Source organism: Neomonachus schauinslandi, chromosome 1 (genome assembly GCF_002201575.2).
Source record: "Neomonachus schauinslandi chromosome 1, ASM220157v2, whole genome shotgun sequence".
Classification (NCBI taxonomy): Eukaryota; Metazoa; Chordata; class Mammalia; order Carnivora; family Phocidae; genus Neomonachus; species Neomonachus schauinslandi.
In genome coordinates this window covers 163307404-163324149 of record NC_058403.1, presented here as the reverse complement: position 1 = coordinate 163324149, position 16746 = coordinate 163307404, and the positions used below count along the sequence as shown (strand labels likewise).

Genomic DNA, 16746 nt, shown 5'->3' with positions numbered 1-16746 from the left:
AAGAATGAACTGCTCTGGACAAGACTGTGGGGACAAGACTTTTCGGGACACCCCGCCACGGTCATCTCAAGTGTCCACTTCGGTTCTCTCCGCGGCTGAAATGAAAAAATACGGGAAGAAAAAAAGCTCTTCCGCCTCCCATCCCTGCCTACCCTAAAGTGAGATTTTGGGGCTGGAACTATACTTGGTATGGGGGGAGGGGAGAGGGGAAAGGACCCGGCCTGTGGGATTTCAGACATTGTGGTTTCATCAGCACAAAGGGAACAAGAGACCCACGCCCCTGTCGGAGGGCTCTGAGGGATTGCGTCGGCCCTGGGCTGGGACGGGTTCGACATACTCGAATGTTTACCCGGCTTCAGGGAAGCCAAGAGTCTGGGATTGATTCACATTCATTTCAGGCTCAAGGTTAAAGACTCACAACCTCTTTTAATTTCACTCTCTCTTGCTGAACTCTGTCTCCAGGGTTCTCTAGCCCTCTAGGGAAACAAACACATGGAATATTCAGACAGTGGAGAGGTCTAGGCCCCACCCCAGAAGCAAGCCATTTTCTCGCCAACCCAAGATTGCACTGAGTTCGTTACCAAAACGCTAATGAGAGGCATAGCTTTCTTTTCTTTCCTTCTTCATTTCTCCCTTAAGAGACGCGCCCTCCTTGCCCTAACGGTCCTTGGAATCAGGAAGGTGAAGGGGAAGTGGCAGGAGGAGATGGCCCCTGTCTGGTAGTGGCCAGGAAGTGGCCGGTTCTGGGTTAGGGGTCTGATGTGCTTGGCCTGGTTGGTTCGAAGGAGGAGGACCTCCACTGACCAACACGGAGCCTGCTACAAACTCGCTAAATACAAAAGTGGCTTGAGATGCGTTAGGAGTTTGAGGGGCATAAGCAGGAGCGGCAGGGGGCTTGGCCTCGGGTCACAGAGCCGAATGCTCATTTTGTCTTTGGTCACCAGTGGGAAGGTGCCCTTCGCCCCAGTCCCGGCCAGGCTGGTAGAAAGTCCAGCAGAGAAACCGCTTTCTTGGCCTTCTAGAGCCCAGAGGGTGGACCCCTTTCCACTTTGTGAGGCTGTGGGCATGGGTACTGGTTCTGGAATGGAAATTCAACCTCTGCAGTCTCCAGAGCTATGGGCTAGTCCGGGGAGTGGTTGTGGGATGGTGGGAAAATGAGGCACTTCGGAGTCAGACCTCTTGCCACTCACTTGTGTGATCGTGGCCAAGTCGGCCCAGTCCTCTGAGCCTCAGTGTCTTTCTCAGGGGAATGGATGTATTGGCAGGTCCTCTCTCCTATTTCCTTGGTGAGGCATATGCGAAATGAAGGATGTGGGGACTACTTTGGAAAATGTTGAGTGAGGCTCAAGTATAAGGCCTTAGGGGTGTGCCTTTAAGTTTCTGGGGGAAAAAAACTCACTTTTGTGTCAGTCAGAAGAGGAAAGCAAGACAGTGGACCAGAGTTCCCTCCCAAACATTCTGGGTGTGAGTGTGACCTGACTGTCACGTCACCGCATGCATCTGTCTGCCTGGGGCCCTCCACCTCACAGTGGTGCCGGGGAAGGGATGGGATGGGGGGCTCCTCACCCCAAGGTCATGAGTCAGAAGTCCGCCCCAAGCAGACACTGCCCCACCACAGACCTTGGTGGTCAACTCATGGTAACCCAGGGGACAGTGGTTTGACTCCTTCTAGGGTATAAGATTCCAGGTATTCTGGACTCAGCATGCACAGGGCCACCCTCCTCTGCTGGAGAATCCCCAGGAAGAAGTCCCTGCTCAGAGGAGGTGGGAGGCAGCCTACCTCTCCATCCCACCCAAGCCGGGACCCCTTCTCTTACTCCTGGCTACTGGTTTCACACCTCTCTGAGGGAAAAAAGCCTTTGACTCCTGAAGGGACCCTGCCTGGTAACTAGAGGGCCCTCAGAGTCCTTGGAGACTAGAGGAGGTATTGTTATAGCAACTATTCAGGTGAAGGAGGAACTGGGGGTATTTATTTAGAGTTCACACTGTGACTGTATTGATCAAAATGTGTGTGTTGAAGCCACAGAGGTTAGGATCCCTTTTGGAACCAGAACTCTTGGCTAGGGGGATGGTCAGGCTCCCACAAGACACCCCAAATTACAGTCTGGATTCTCTGGTAGAGGGTAGGAATACAACATGCTCAAGGAGGCAAGATGGCAGTTGGATGAGGGAATCATGCCTGCCCAGCCTCTTTAGGTCCTTGGAGAAAATAGAGGGTGGGCAGAAATGGCTGTCTCTCTGAAGGAGAAGTGTTGAAAACTGGGTGTCACTCAACTGGCCTTATTGAATAAGAAAAGGTGAGAATGATATTGCCCAGGTTTGAGATGACCAAGCTCTTTCTCTAGGCTGTGGGAGCTAAGGCGTGGGGCTAAGCCACAGGAAGACTTCTAAAGGCTGCATGGGTGCCCAGAAATGCCAGGCAGGCTCTGGCTGTGGCCAGTGTGAAGCACCGTGCCTCAAAGAGGTCAGACCCAGCCAGAGGGATGTGGGAGTCACCAGGAGGGATGGCAGGAGCCCAAAGAAATGGATTCTTTCCCCAGTGGCTCTCCAGACCGGAACCCCCCTCCTCCTTTTTTAAAGTGATCTCTATGCTCGAACCAGGATCAAGAGTTGTATGCTCTACCAACTGAGCCAGGCAGGCACCCCCAGACTGGAACACTTGGTCATTGCACTTCAAGACAGCTGGTGGTGCTGAGCAAGGCCAGAGCTAAGTGAATGAAGGAGGAGGTCAGCTGGCTGAGGCTCTCTGCTGTAAGGGGCGGGGGGGGGGGGGGGGTGGGCGGTGGGCAGGATGGGACCAAAGTGTTTCTTGCCCTGAGAAAGCCTGGCAGTGACTTCCTAGCGATAGTCATGGCAACGTGACTTGGACCCGGTCTGCTCAAATAGATCTCCATTTCACCTTGGCTTGCTTGGCCTCCCCATCGCTGGGTTTTTGTGCTAATGAATGAACCCAGAAGGGCTTTTCTTCCCTTTTCTGCATCCTCCCTGTTACCCTGCCTACCTGGCGGGGCTGCCGCCACTGAACAGTCATGGGATATGAGCATGGGCCAGCAACAGGCTCCCTGTGGCTTGTGTCTCCCACCCGAGGGCTCAGATGGCCCAATTCCCAGCCGGCATGCAGGTCCTCTCCAGCTCAGTGGGAGGGGATGTGTGTGGTGGGTGTACCGTGTTTGGATGGGGGTACAGGCACTGTATAAAGTATGGTGAGATGAAGCCCCAGGGCCTGTTCCTCATCAAAAGCCCGAGGGCTGGAACAGATGCATTGTGGCAATCTGAGAAGACCAGAACTAGGGGCTCCCCCGCAGTTTGGGTGGGGCTGACTGGACACAAGGTAAGGGAGGCAGGTAGTAAATAGAGACTTCTTATTCCCTCTGGGGCCTGAAGCCATGGAGGGGTTCAGAAAGATCTAGAAGCCAGAGATGAGAGAGCAGGTTAGAAGTGGTGCCCTGAGGAGGTGAGCTTGGCAGGAGGGAGAAGTTGGAGGCCAGAGTCCCCGGCTATCCCTCAGATGAGTAAGGGCAGGACACTACGGGTTGGACCAGATCCCTCATGGCCTGCTGGCATCCAGCCAAGATGTGAGACTTGGTTCACCGTTTTCTGCCTGAGGTCAAGCTGAATGGGGAAGGAGCCCTGTCCTTTCTAGGAAGGGGTCAGACCTTCAGCGTGCAGGGCATAGTGTGTGTAAGGCGGCTAATGCCATCAGATGTACAAGGGAAGAAGCAGAGGGTTCTGAACTACCGTGGCGGGGGCCTCTGGGCTGTGATCTCCTCCTCCAAGGCCTGGGACCCCTCCCCGACTGGGACCTCTGACCAGTAGTGACCCCTCTCTTGGCTGGACCCCACCGTGACCGACTGTGACCTCTGATGGCCTTGACCCGTGGTAACGCTTCGCCTTACTAACTATAAGACTCTGACCTCCTGGCCAACTCTGACCTTGACCTTGTGGGCCAGGCTTTTCCTGACTGAGTATGGCCCTAAACCAGCTGGGATACTCGGATACTCCTTGCCGTCCTGGCTGACTGTTCGGCCTCGGCCGCTGTGACCCTCTAGTGGGCTGGAGCATTTGATCACTGGAAACTCCCCACCAGATGGTGATCCTTGACTGACCCAGACCTTTTTGGCCACTCTTGACCTTCACGACCCCCTGGCTGAGTGTTTAAGCCCCTGACCCTGACCCCACCAACCCTGGCCCACCAAGGGCCGGCCACCCCATGACTGGCTATGCTCTCCTGACCAATGGGGACCCTCCTCAATGGCTGCGGCCCCTCAGCCCCCTGGGCCTCGCCGTGACCGGCTGCCTCCCGTGTCCTTGGGGCCCCGGCCCCTGCCCGCCCAGCGCTGGCGTCGGTGGCGCCCGAGGCAGTAAGGATTCACACTCACGCCCAGCTGCAGCAGGAGGAAGGCTGGTCGGAGAGGAAAGAGCATTGGACAACGACACGCGACTAGGGCTAGAGAGATTGGCTACGTCCTGGCTCTGGCTGGTGACGGAGGACTGTCTCCGCAGGGCTCCCTGAAAGGAGGCCCCGCTCTTGAAAGTATTGACTACTTCAATCTGCAACGGAGGAGAGAACGAGACAAGTTGCGAGAAGAATGGACACACAGCTACACGACTGACAGGCACGACGCCAGAACACAGCCGCAGCCATGGGGACAAGGACAAGGTGACTTAGATCAAACAAAGACTGCCAGACACACTCAAAGCCTCTGAAAGACGTCTGCGGGCGCCAGGCCCCTCGGGGCCCCAGAGCCCCGGGCAGGGCTGGCCAAGGGCTGCGTGCCGGGGTTCTTGTCGCAGAGGAGAACCCCGGCGGTGTCGGGGGGCTCTGGGCCCGACACCTGCTCCCCCCCGCCCCCAGCTCTCTGAGAGGGCTGTCTGCTGAACCTCGGTCACCCCTAAAACCGGGGGGGCTGTGAATGCCAACGAGAGGATGTTGGGGAGGGCTCGGTGGGGCGTGAAGCAGCCCAGGTTACAGTGGGCTGCTAGGCGTGGTCCAGGCAAGAGGCCCACCCTCCCTTAGTTTCCTAGTCCCCTGAGTCCCTCATCCCACAGGGCTGTGAACAAGCAGTGTGATCTAGAACTCCAGCCTGGGCAGAGGGCTGTGTGAGAGCGTGTGGCCCGTGTGTGGGGGCACAGGTGTCTGTCCTGGGGAGGAAATCCATCCCACACATGTGCCTGGCATGTGCGCCTTACTGTGCACGTACGTGTCTGCGTATGCGTGGGGAAAGCCAAACTTTGCTTCCCAGAATGGCCTCGACGCTCTGGTGGAGGCTGGAGGCCAGTGTCCGAAGGCCCCGGTGGGGAACATGTTACACATGTGCAGAGATGCCCCGGCCCCGGAGAATCTGGGGTTGGCCCTGGCCTTACACCTACTGGCGCCCGAGCCCTGCACCGCCCCTCCTGGTGGTGACCGGAGCCTGACCCTGACCAGAGCCCCACACTCACCTCAGCTCCCAGGCCCCCTCCCCGCTCAGGGGCATCCCCCCTGGAAACCCATGGTGGGTGTGACCCCAGTCTGACCCCTCGCAGGTCTGAGGGGTGAGATGGAAGGTTCCTGAAGAGGCCGCAGCTTCTTTAGCAGCCACGGGAGCGTGCGTGTGGGGAGCATGGATGTACCAAAGGCTGGCGAGGTGGTGAGAGCAGGGCTGGAGCCCCGTTTCTGCGGGCCTGTGGGGTGGCATGGAGCACGCCCATCTCCATCCCCCGCCCGCCCCAGCTAGGTGTGGCCCAGCCCCGGGAGCCTCCTGTACCTGGGTCTGGATCCGATTCAGGCCTCGGAACCACAGGATCTGGCCTCGCCGCAGCTCCCTCTCGGCGTGGTCTATCTCCTCCACGTCCTCATTGAGCTCCTCCTCCGGGATCTCCTCCTTCTGCGTGAGCCTGCCCGCCTCCTTGAGGAACTTGAGCCTGCTGGTCGGGATGGTAGCGATGACCTGCAGGGGGTCCAGTGTCAGGGTGATGGGGGCTGTCCCTCAGGTGGCCTCCTTCCCAACCTGCCACCCCACCGCCCCTCTCCTCCCCACCCCCCCAACTTACCTAGTTGGGGTCGGCTCACTTCTTAACTCATCCTACCCATTCCTCAACTCCATCTTTTATAATTTCTTATTGATTTGCTTTGTATTTCACTCACTCATCCAGAGTTGGAGGGCACATGGAAAATCTTGGCCTTTAGGAGTTGGACAGGTGTGACCTTGAATACCCCAGACCTTATAGGTCATGTGACCTTGGGTAAGTCATTTAACTTCTCTGAGCTCTGGTTTTCCCATCTGTAAAACTGGGGGGCAATTCTCAGAGTTTGAGGATTAACTCTGAGTTTGAGGATTAAGCAAGATGGTGTGTCTAAGTTGCTGTGCATGAGCCTGGCCCACAGCTGGCCCTCAGGTCCCTGGGTTTATTCCTCCTGATCACTGGGTCTTGTGGTACCTGAGTGTGGGCAACAGGGGCTCAGGGCATGGGTACCATGGGGACAGCCAGTCCTGGGCATTCTGGGAATGGTTGCCTCCCAGAAAGGGAAGGCAATATGAGAAGGGGATATGCTTTTATACTTAATCGTCCTCCAAAGGGCTTGTCCATGGGGCCGAGGTGTGAAAGGCAGGCCCTATGGGGAGGCTGAGGTGGCAAAGATCAGAGGCCCCTCTAGGGACAGATGGGTGCTGGCCTGGACACTCAGCCTCATGGATTCCCTGGGGTTTCAGCATTGCCCATTGGCATCATCCTCAGGCATTAGGAGTCTGCCCTCCAGATGCCAAGAGCTCCCTGAGGGTGTGGGCTCCAGCAGGATAAAGATGCCCAGGGAATGGGGTTGCTAAGTCAAATCTAGTTTATCAACTTTCCAAAGAAGCTTCAGAGTTTAAAGAAGGACCTTTTGGATGAAACTAAATTTTCTTCTTCATCTTCTAGTTAATTTCTGCTATTGCAACTTCCCACTCTAGCCTCTAGGAACAGCTTGAAGGCAACAACAATGTCTCAGGCCAGTTGGGACTCCCACTACCTGGACAATGGAGCATCTTGGGAATAAAGCCCCTTTGCCCCAGATCTGGCTCCAGGTACTTCTCACAAGCACTGCATCCTGGTCGGGCTGCAAGCAGTGAGTGCCGTGAAGGGATGTGTGTGTGTGTGTGTGTGTATGCACTCCTGCATGTGTGCACACATGCCTAGGACTTGGGCAAAAGTAGGGAAGGGAAGAGTGGGAGAATGTTCTGGGTCACAGCTGGAAGGGCCCCTATGGAGCATCCCGCCCATGATTCCCCAAAGCCGGGAGGATGCCAGACACAGCCCTGCATCACTCTGAGACAAGGCAGAGCTCACCCCTCCTGCGTTTCCTCAGAGCTCTCTAAAGGAGTCTCTGCTTGGTGTCATACTACTTACTAATTATCCTCTTAAACAACAAGCTGGCTTCAGGCTCTGAGCCTTTGCAGGCCATGGCATCGAGTTAGAGTTTAATAACATTGCTCTCATTACGTTATTATTTTTTTGTTAGCTTCTCTTTATGACAAATGATACTGATTTTCTAATCATGTTAATAATATAAAGTTGCCTTTTGAAATAAATTTCAATAAAAAAACTGATTTGATTGAAAGAAAATATCAAATAAATAACAGGATCAGAGGTATATAGATATAAGGCAAAAGTCACAGTGGTGGTACCCAAAAGACCAGTATGTGGCACCTGGGTCAACCCCCATTGCTCAGATGCCCAGAGATGGGGAGGGCCTTGCCTAGGGTCAGACACTGAGTCCATGGGAGAGCTGGGACCCATTCCTGGGACTCCCGGATTCCCTGTCCAGTGCTCTTTGCCTTCCTCTGCCGAGAGGCATCTCCTACAACCCACCTGGAACTTACCTGGCCCCAGACGAGCTCTCCTAACCCGATGAATATGCACCACATCCACTGGTCCAGCTGCAGTGGAGAGCAGCTGAATGGCTTTCCCCCAAACTGCACGATCACTATCTGGAGGTCAAAGGGGAGCACAGGGATAGAGAGAGAGAGAGACAGAAAGAGAGGGACAGGGAGAAAGAGAAGGAGGGAGAGAGTCAGGGGCCAACTCAGGGGTCTGGGCTCTCAGGGCACGGCCAAGGGGCTTTGGCTGCTCACTGCCCACCCTGGCCCAGGTTGGGGTGGGGGCCTGGCTACCTGGATGGCAAAGGTGCCCAGCACGATGGTGCAGAAAATAGGGTTCCGGAAGATGCCATCGAAGACATTGCGCTCGCCGTGGATCTTGCGGGCGTTGATCTCATTGAAGAGCTGCATCATGACGAAGGTGTTGAAGATGATGGTGTAGTGTTCCGAGGGTGGCGAGTGCAGGGGCGCGTTCCTCCCGCTGTCGATCTGGAACATCTTCTCGCCTGCCAAGTCGAGAGGGCAGGAGCGGGGCTGAGGGACTCGGCTTGGGGGGGGACGCTGGGCCCTGAGTGGGGGCCTCTTCTGTGCAGCCGGGTGGGTCAGGCAGAGACAGAGGCGGCGCTCTGGATGTCAGGGGGCGGGGTGGGCCTGCACTGTTGGGTGGTCCTGAGTGAGTGGAGGGATGACAAAACCCTTTCTTCTCTAGGGAGAAAGATGTTGGGTGAACTTTATTCCACTTTTCTGTGGAAGTCTGATAAAGGTGGAATGCAAGCTCTCCTGTCGGCTGACACTGCTTATTGAAAGTGACCTCCAGTTGGCAAACTCATCTGGACTGGGAAGACTGGGAGGACAGTGTGTGAACCAGGAATCCCCAGTGGGAGGCCATGGCCTTGGGCTCCCCTGAAAGTGGTGCTTCTTGTAACTGACTGTGACCCTTGCTGAGACCTCTGGAAGCTTCTTGGGCTCTTATAGGAAATATCGATTGCTATGTGGATGTTGGGGTTTCTAGGCCAGGCTGGCTCCACCCAGTGGCCTCATTCCCTTGTACCTGAGTTATCACGTGATGGGTGGAGAGTAGCCCCCCGGTTTGCTGTGTGGACACGCACTGATGACAGGCCCAGTGCCAGTCTACATTTTTTGGCCAAGCTGTGTAAGCTGGTGCCAGGAGGGCTTGTGGGGTTTTCTTAGTGTGAGGTGTCTAGCTGAATCCAAGACCGCTGACAGTAGGTGCTCAAGGGGGGAGGCCAGCAAGTAAACCAGGAACCCCCACCCAGCAGCCTTCTCTCCTAGTTTTGCATTCACATGGCTTCTTCGAAGACTAAAAATACTCTTGACAATAGTCCTGCCAACACATCACCTTCCAAATTCATACAAGAGGACTGCCCTTTGGGGAATAGGATCCATGCCCTACCCACATCTGTACTCTGGACTTTGAGGGCAAGCGCTCGCTGGCATTGAAAGCCCAGCTCCTCACGTGGAGGGGCTCTGCCCATGCTGGGGACTCCTGGCTGGCCCTGACTCCCTGTGTGACTGTGGGCCCGCCCCTTCCCACTCTGGGACTCTCCGTGGCCCAGGGGTAGGCTTTGCCCACATCATCTCTGAAACACCCGAGGGAACCGGGCCTGGTATCTACCCAGGCGCCCCAGTTCGGCTGCAGGTCGGCTCACCTGTGTGTGCCTCAGGGCGCTCCCTGTAATGTGTGGTGGCACACAGGTGCCTGCCCCACTGAGGGCGGGGAGACCTATGTGAGGCACGCGGCCTAAAGGAAAATGCTGTGGCAATGGTTGGTGGCTCTGGGTGTTTGGTCCCTCCCCGGGGAGGTCTCAGGGAGGATGCCTGCACGGGGCACGGATGAGGTGCAGGAATGGGTCGGAGGAGGGGCCAGAGCCTCAGGCTCCTCCAGGGCGGGTGTGAGAGGCATAAATCAACACTTGGGTGCCACGTTGCCTAGTGTGCACTCAGTGTCTGGAGCTGTCATCAGTGGAAAAGCCCTGGCTTTGGGGTTGGCCAGGCCTGAGACAGGGTCCGGCTCTGCCCAAGACTTGCTATGTGACCTTGAGCAACTCACTTCACCGCCCTGGGCCCCTGTGACTTCACGGCAGGCAAGAGGGCAGATGTGAATCCAGAACGCTGGGTCCAGGCCGGGGTGTCCCAGGTGGGCCAGTGGGGGACTCACCAACAAAGAGCAGGGTGAAGATGAGGGTGAGCTGGTAGACGGCGTGGCCCAGGATGTTCTTCATCATGGTCCGTGAGATGAGGGGCTTGTTGCGGCCATATGGCTTCCTCAGAAGCAGGGTCTCGGTGGGTGGCTCAGTGGCCAGCGCCAGTGAGGCAAACGTGTCCATGATGAGGTTTACCCAGAGCATCTGCACGGCCTTCAGAGGGGAGTCCTGGAGATAGCAGTGGTGGGGAAGGCTGTCACAGGGGAGGCCGGCCCCACCAGCTGCTATGAAGGGCCGGGTGTGGGCCTCAGCAGCTTGTTGGTGGCGTCAGGAGCCGACTCTGCCCAGTGGGTCTGCCCTCAGCTGGCCTCCTGAACAGGCACCCCACAGGATTGCTGGGCCTTCCCTTCTCTGGAGAACAGCCTAGACCTGCCTACCTGTGTTCTCCCTCAAGGAGAAAATTGAGTCTTCTAGGCATGATGGTCAGCAGCTCCCTGCCTTCTGGTAAATTCACCCACTTCCCCACCATGTGCTGTCTACCCCTTCAGCCCCTGTGGACACATCTCTCCTGGCTAAGGCCAAGCTCTCCCCCGTCTCCAGCATAGATCCCATCTGCTCAGCCTCCTACTGCTTTCCCCTCCACTATCCAAGGCTCTGGTCTCTGCTGTCCCACCAACAGCGCCTGTGACCCCTGTCCCCTTGTCGCTACCACCAAGTTCCTTCTTACCTCATTGTCCCACTTTAACTTAAGCAATTATTGTGTGTATCTATGATTCCAGAAATAACATACTTCCATGGTAGAAAATTTGGGCAAGTAGGGAATAGCGGAGGAAGCTAAAACTCATCAATGATCTTGTCACTTACAGGCGGCCGCCATCCACATTCTGGTGTGGATCCTCCCACGCCTCTCTCTGGCTGCGACTGGGACCATACAGTCATACCGCTCTGTGCACAATCCCATCATGTGGGGTACACTGCCTCGAGGAGCTGATCTGCTGTCCTCTCCTCCTTTGTACCCGCAAGTACCTTGTCCTTGGCAGGCAGACTTTGGCCTTTCCATGTCCCCCAAATCCCTTTCTCCAAGGTCACCAGCACCTTCCTTCTCACCAATTGAGAGACACATTTTCCAGCCTCCTCTCACTGACCTCCCTGCCTTGTTTGGCCACTGTCTCCTCTTGGCCCCTGACCCCACTCTCCTGGCCCTCTTCAGCCTCTCTGAGAATGTTCCTTCTCCCTCTCCCTCAGGGCAACTCTTCCTTGGTCTTTTAATTCTGTGCCCCCCACGGCCCCTTCCTCAGCCCTGCTTTCCTCTCCACACCTGTCACCCTGGCTGGCGGCACCCACCTCTCCCGAGCATCACCCTCTCTACAGCCCAGATCTCCCCTTCTGGTGTTAGCTTCATCCACGGTGGAACACCTCCTTCAGGAAGCCCACTGACCCTGTAAGCCTAATAGCCTAAACTGAGTAGTTCTTCACTCCTCTATCATTTCTCAGTGCAGCCCCCGAGGCCCACTCTGCCTGCACCCCATACTCGCTCACCTCTGGATGCATCAGAACCCCTTCCTCCAGGCCGCCTCTCCCACCTGTGCCCTGGAGCAGCCACCTTCCCCGTGTCCTGAGGCTTTTTCCTGCTCATCAGCCTTCTCTCTTTACATGTGCTTCAGGGTCGGGACCCCCCATCTCCCCATCAAGGCGTACATGGCCCTGCCACCAACTCAATCTAAAGCCTTAGGCAGACCGGTAGTCCTCTTTGAACCTGTTTCTCCATCTGGCATCATCAGTGGGGTCCCCAGGAAGCCTTGCAGGAGCGGCTGTGCTGCGGGAGTGTTCCCCAAGCCACCACTAGAGGGAGTCTCTCGCCCACAGACCAGGAGAGGGCCCTTTCAGCAGAAGGCACCTCCCAGCTCTGACTCTCAGGAGAGGGTACTGGGTGCTGCCACATGCAGCCCCAGGCGCTCAGAATGCAGCAGAGGGGAGCAGCATTCCTAAGGCCACAAAGCACTCCGGGGCAGTGCTGTGTTTTGGGCCTCTGGGGGCTCCTCTCTGTGGGCAGGAGCTTGTCTACCCACGTGATTGCTGGGAGGCCTTGGAATACTGGCCCTTTCCTCCCCAGGCCAGGCTGGTCAGCCCCTAGGGGGAGGCAGGAGGCTGCAGGAACAATGGCAGTTCCTGGCTGGTCCAGCCTCTAAACCTCAGTTTCTGCTTCTGTAAAATGGGGATCATCATAATTCCCACTTCATGGGGCTGGGTGAGGAAGCAGTGAGGCTGAAGACATGCAGGCCTGTTGGCTGGCTTCCCCTGAGCTTGGGATGGGGCTGCTCATGACCCAGATGGTGATCCTGACAGACAACTGCCCCTCCCAGTGACAAGGAGCCCCAACCTGGCCTCAGGGCCCCAGGCAAACAGGCCTCTCCTGTCACACTCCTGCCCCCAGGGCCCTGCTGGCTCCTTACCCCCAGCTGGTCGCCTGACCTCCCTTGGGCCCCGCCCTGCCCCTGCCTCCCTCTGGGGGCTCTGCCTTCCTTCCAGGATGACCTCTTCTGCCTCCTGGAGGGAGTACCAGGTCAGGCAGCCATGGGGTGAGGCTTGACATCTCCCATTTGCCAGATGACCTTGGGCCAGCCCCCCACCTTGCTGAGCTTCGTTTCCTCAGGCTGGTGCCTGCACCTGAGGTCTGTGATGCAACTCCTGGCCCTTGGCAGGGGCTCCCCCAGGCTTTGGCATGCCCCATCCTGCCCGCCTGCCCCCCCCCCCCCCCCGGAGGACCCACCTGCGTGATGCAGGCACCTGTGAAGGCCACGATCACAGCCACCACGTTGACCGTCAGCTGGAACTGCAGGAATTTGGAGATGCTGTCATAGACGTTGCGGCCCCACATCACTGCCTTGACGATGCTGCTGAAGTTGTCATCCGTTAGGATGATGTCTGAGGCCTCCTTGGCCACGTCCGTGCCTGCGATGCCCTGTGGGGACAGGAGCCTGTTTGGGGCGGCTAGGGGGTGGTGAGCAGCTCGAGCAACACTGTTCTCATCCCCTGCACACGCTCAGTCCTATAGAACCCCCCACATGCCTCCTCCCAACTGCCCAGCTCGGCCGGACCACACGGGGGGTGTGTGCGTGTACTCCTCACAGACCCGACCCCCTGAGGCCAACTCTGCCTTCTGGAAGCCTTTCCCAGGCCCATCCTCCCCCACACCCATCATGGCAGGCAGCCCTCTTCCACCCTTCCAGGAAGACCCCGGGGGGCCAGGCTGAGCCTTGAGAGCACGGGGCACGTGAGGTAGATGGTGGGTGAGCTGAGTGTGAACCAGGGTCCCCGCACAGCCAGTTCGAGGCTGAGTTGCCCACACCCCCTGACTATGAGCTTTTGCCAGGCACCACCCCAGGGCCCGTGGCGAGCTGCCCCTACCATGGCGAAGCCCACGTCGGCCTTCTTGAGTGCAGGCCCGTCGTTGGTGCCATCCCCGGTCACGGCCACCACCTGGCGCTGCTCGGTGTGTGTGCTATCGATGATGCCTGTGGGGCAGGGCACGAGGGTGCTCAGGGCCCCGGGACACTCCGTGGGGCAGAGGCAGCCGGGCCGGCCCTGATCGTCGGGAGGACCCCCGGCCGGGCCCAGCCTCCTTTCTGGCCCCTGCCCTGCCCCCCCTCCCCCTCCTCTTGCTGTGACTCTCCCCAGCTCCAGGCTTGCCCACCTGCAGGGCATGTTAGGCACCTGAGCCCCGTGCTGGCTTGTGGCCCTCTGTGGTCTGGGCCCCGACGGCCTCTCCAGCACACTCTTCCCTCTCTGCAGCCCTTGGCCACACTGGTGGCCACCCCAGCTGGAAACACCTGCCCCTCTGCCTGAGTTCCAGGAGCTCCTCTGTTCTCCCACCATCTGCTCCCTCAGCACCTTCTACCTGGGGGTCCAGTCACTCCTGAGGAGGCCTGGGCTGTGCCATTTGCCAACGACCCCTGACCTATCAACTGGCCTTGACCTCTCTCCAGACATTCACCCTCAATAAAATATTCAGGGGCGCCTGGGTGGCTGGGTCCGTTTAGTGTCTGCCTTCGGCTCAGGTCATGATCCTGGGGTCCTGGGATCGAGCCCCATGTCGGGCTCCCTGCTCCGCAGGGAGTCTGCTTCTCGCTCTCCCTCTGCTCCTCTCCACCCCCCAGCCCACTCTCTCTCTCTTGTTCTCTCTCTCAAATAAATAAAATCTTAAAAAAAAGAATAAAAAATAAATAAAAAGAAAAGATTCAACAAATAGAATAAAGAGATGGCATGTAGCCCTGTCACTGAGCTGGGGCCTGAGAAACCTGCCCTTCTATGGCCATTTTAAAGATGGAAGGGCGGGTGAAAGATGTCATCATTGGACACATGTAGAGTTTGATATGTCCATGGACAGGACAGAAATTTGAATGTCACTCTTGGCATGTCCCTCTCTCATCCTGCACCTCACATCCATCACCAAGGCCTGCAGATTCTGCTCCAAGATCCCACGGGAACCATTTCACTTTTCTCTGTCCCCATCCCCTCTGCCACTAGCATCTCCCCTGCTCCCCACCAACCCCAGGCTACCTGTTCACTCTGCACAGCAATGCCGGGATTTTTCTCGAACCCCCGGAACTGACCTGTCCCCTCCCCCAAGCTGAGAATCATTCTCTCACTCCCCACGCTGGCCTCAGGGTGACATCCATGTTCTTAGCTCCATTCAGAAATTTCGAAGTCCCTGGTGGTCAGGCCTCACTCATTCTATGATCGTCTCATCTCTCATCCCTGGCCGCCCCCAATCTGTGCTCCAGTCATAGGAATGGCTCTCCATCTGCAAAGCCGGCTCCCTCGCCCCTGTCTGCCCGGGCTGTCCCCAGCCAGCTGTGCCTGTCCCGCACCTGTAGTCTTAGCTCAGATGCCACGCCCCCTGGGGAAAGTGACTCCCCGAGGACGCTCACCTACCCTCATCAGATCACCGTAGCTCCTGTATGTGTCTCTCCCTGTCCTGTCCTGGCAAGCAGCAGCCCGTGGGATGAGGGAGGGAATGGGACCCGAGACTTGAGAAGCCTTTGTAGCCGCAACCACCCCCCAGCCCTTTGCATGTATTCAAGTTCCGCCCTCTTCAGGTCCAGCTCCAAGGCCATGTGCTCTGGGAGTTGTCCCGGGCTGCTCCCCCCAGCTGGCGGTGGTCCAAGTCCCCAGCCAAGATTCAGCTTCCAGCCTCTGTCTACTAGGCATTTGTCGCCTTTGTTACTGCCGGGTCCCTTCGCCTGCCTACATGCTCCTCCAGAGCAGGGAGGGGGCCAAATTTTCCTCCTGCCTGGCCAAGTGAGCTTCTTTCCACTTCTTGAAGGTATCTGGAAATCTTTGCCTCTGGTCTTTCACAGTGCAGTTCTCTGCCCCGCCTGAAACACAGGCCCTTTCTCCGGGACCCTCAATCCACCTTTGATGGCCTATGATGTGACATCCATCCCCAGCCTGAGTGAGAGGCCAACAGAGGGCCCCACCCTTCTCTTCCACCGATACAGGCTCTAGATGTGTGCAAGGAAACCTATTTAATGTCTGCTGGATGGAATCTGGACCATGAATTTCAAGAGGGATGGACTATGTCTGCCAAGAGCTGGGTCTGGCACTTAGTAGATCCTTCAAAAACACGTATCAAGAGAATGAGTAAACAAATGAGTGAGTGATTGAAAAAGAAATAGGGATAGGTTGGGGGGCCTCCTGCTCTGGTATCTGTGATTCTGGGGTGCTGTGTTTCTGTCCCCAAGCCAGATCTGCCTCTATTAATGTCCTTGGGCAACATTTTGGGAGAGGAATCCAAGATGCCCTAGGGATGACCTCAGCCAGAAACCTGCCCTTCTATGGCCATTTTAAAGATGGAAGAATTGAGTCCCAGAAGAGGAGGGACTTGTCCAAGGGTATAGAACAGGTTAGTGGCCGAGCCAGGACTTGAAGCCAGGGCTGTATGACTCTAAAAGGGCCCAGCACCTGGCCACCGACCTGGGCTCAACAAGTGGTATGCCCTCTCTCTGGAGGAAGACAGGGAAGGAGAAGGATGCTAGCTTTTGGCCTCATCTCTCAGGCTGCTATTCCCAGGATGGCCCACCTTTGGGGTCCCCATTACAGATGTTGGTTGGGGTCCTCAGAGACCAGGCAGACCAAGGATCTCAAGCTCACAAGCTCCGGGGCCAGACTGAGAACATAAATGAGTGAAGTGGGCTGGATGGCAGACAATAAGGAGTGGTAAAGACTGATTCAAATGTGAGGGGAGAGTCTGTATAAATCCACCCAAATTCAACATAAAAAAGAGCACTATACCAGCCAAATACAACATGTCTGTGGGCCCTATTTTACCCTCAAGCTAAGAGTTTTGGACCTAGACAGGCCCAGTCCCATTGCTTCCTAGAAGAAGTGGAACCCACAGAGAAGACTCATAACCTCCCCATCTCCCTGTGGTCCTTAGAGGGACTCCCAAGGCTGCAATGGGGTGAGGCAAGGATGTTGCCAGGTGTGGGGAGCCCTGTGCAAAAGCCCTCTGTCCTGGAAAGAAGCTGCAGGCACCAGGAGAGGAGGAGATTCTGGCCTCAGAACTGCCCCCCCAGTCTTACCTTTGACGAGGGTATGCTTATCCGTGGGGGACGAGCGAGCCAGCACCCGGAGCTTTGGCCAGATCTTGTCAATTCGCTCCTGTTCAATCTGGAGAGGGATGGGGGAGGGGGTCAGAGAGAAACTGAGGCCTGGAGAAGGGAGGGGACTCACCCAAAGTCACC

The 16746-nt window shown here is 56.9% G+C and overlaps 1 protein-coding gene across 1 annotated transcript in view; it reads right to left on the bottom strand.

Moving 5' to 3' along the window:
• ATP2B2 (ATPase plasma membrane Ca2+ transporting 2) overlaps window positions 1–16746 on the bottom strand; it is a 205415-nt gene that overhangs the window by 2740 nt on the left and 185929 nt on the right. Inside the window, exons 15-21 of the mRNA XM_044916427.1 lie at window positions 16585–16672; window positions 13409–13515; window positions 12771–12962; window positions 10015–10228; window positions 8130–8341; window positions 7839–7946; window positions 5748–5930 (exon numbers count right to left, since the gene is read on the bottom strand). Of these exons, the coding sequence (XP_044772362.1) occupies window positions 5748–5930; window positions 7839–7946; window positions 8130–8341; window positions 10015–10228; window positions 12771–12962; window positions 13409–13515; window positions 16585–16672 (1104 nt within the window). The remainder of the gene's footprint in view (window positions 1–5747; window positions 5931–7838; window positions 7947–8129; window positions 8342–10014; window positions 10229–12770; window positions 12963–13408; window positions 13516–16584; window positions 16673–16746) is intronic.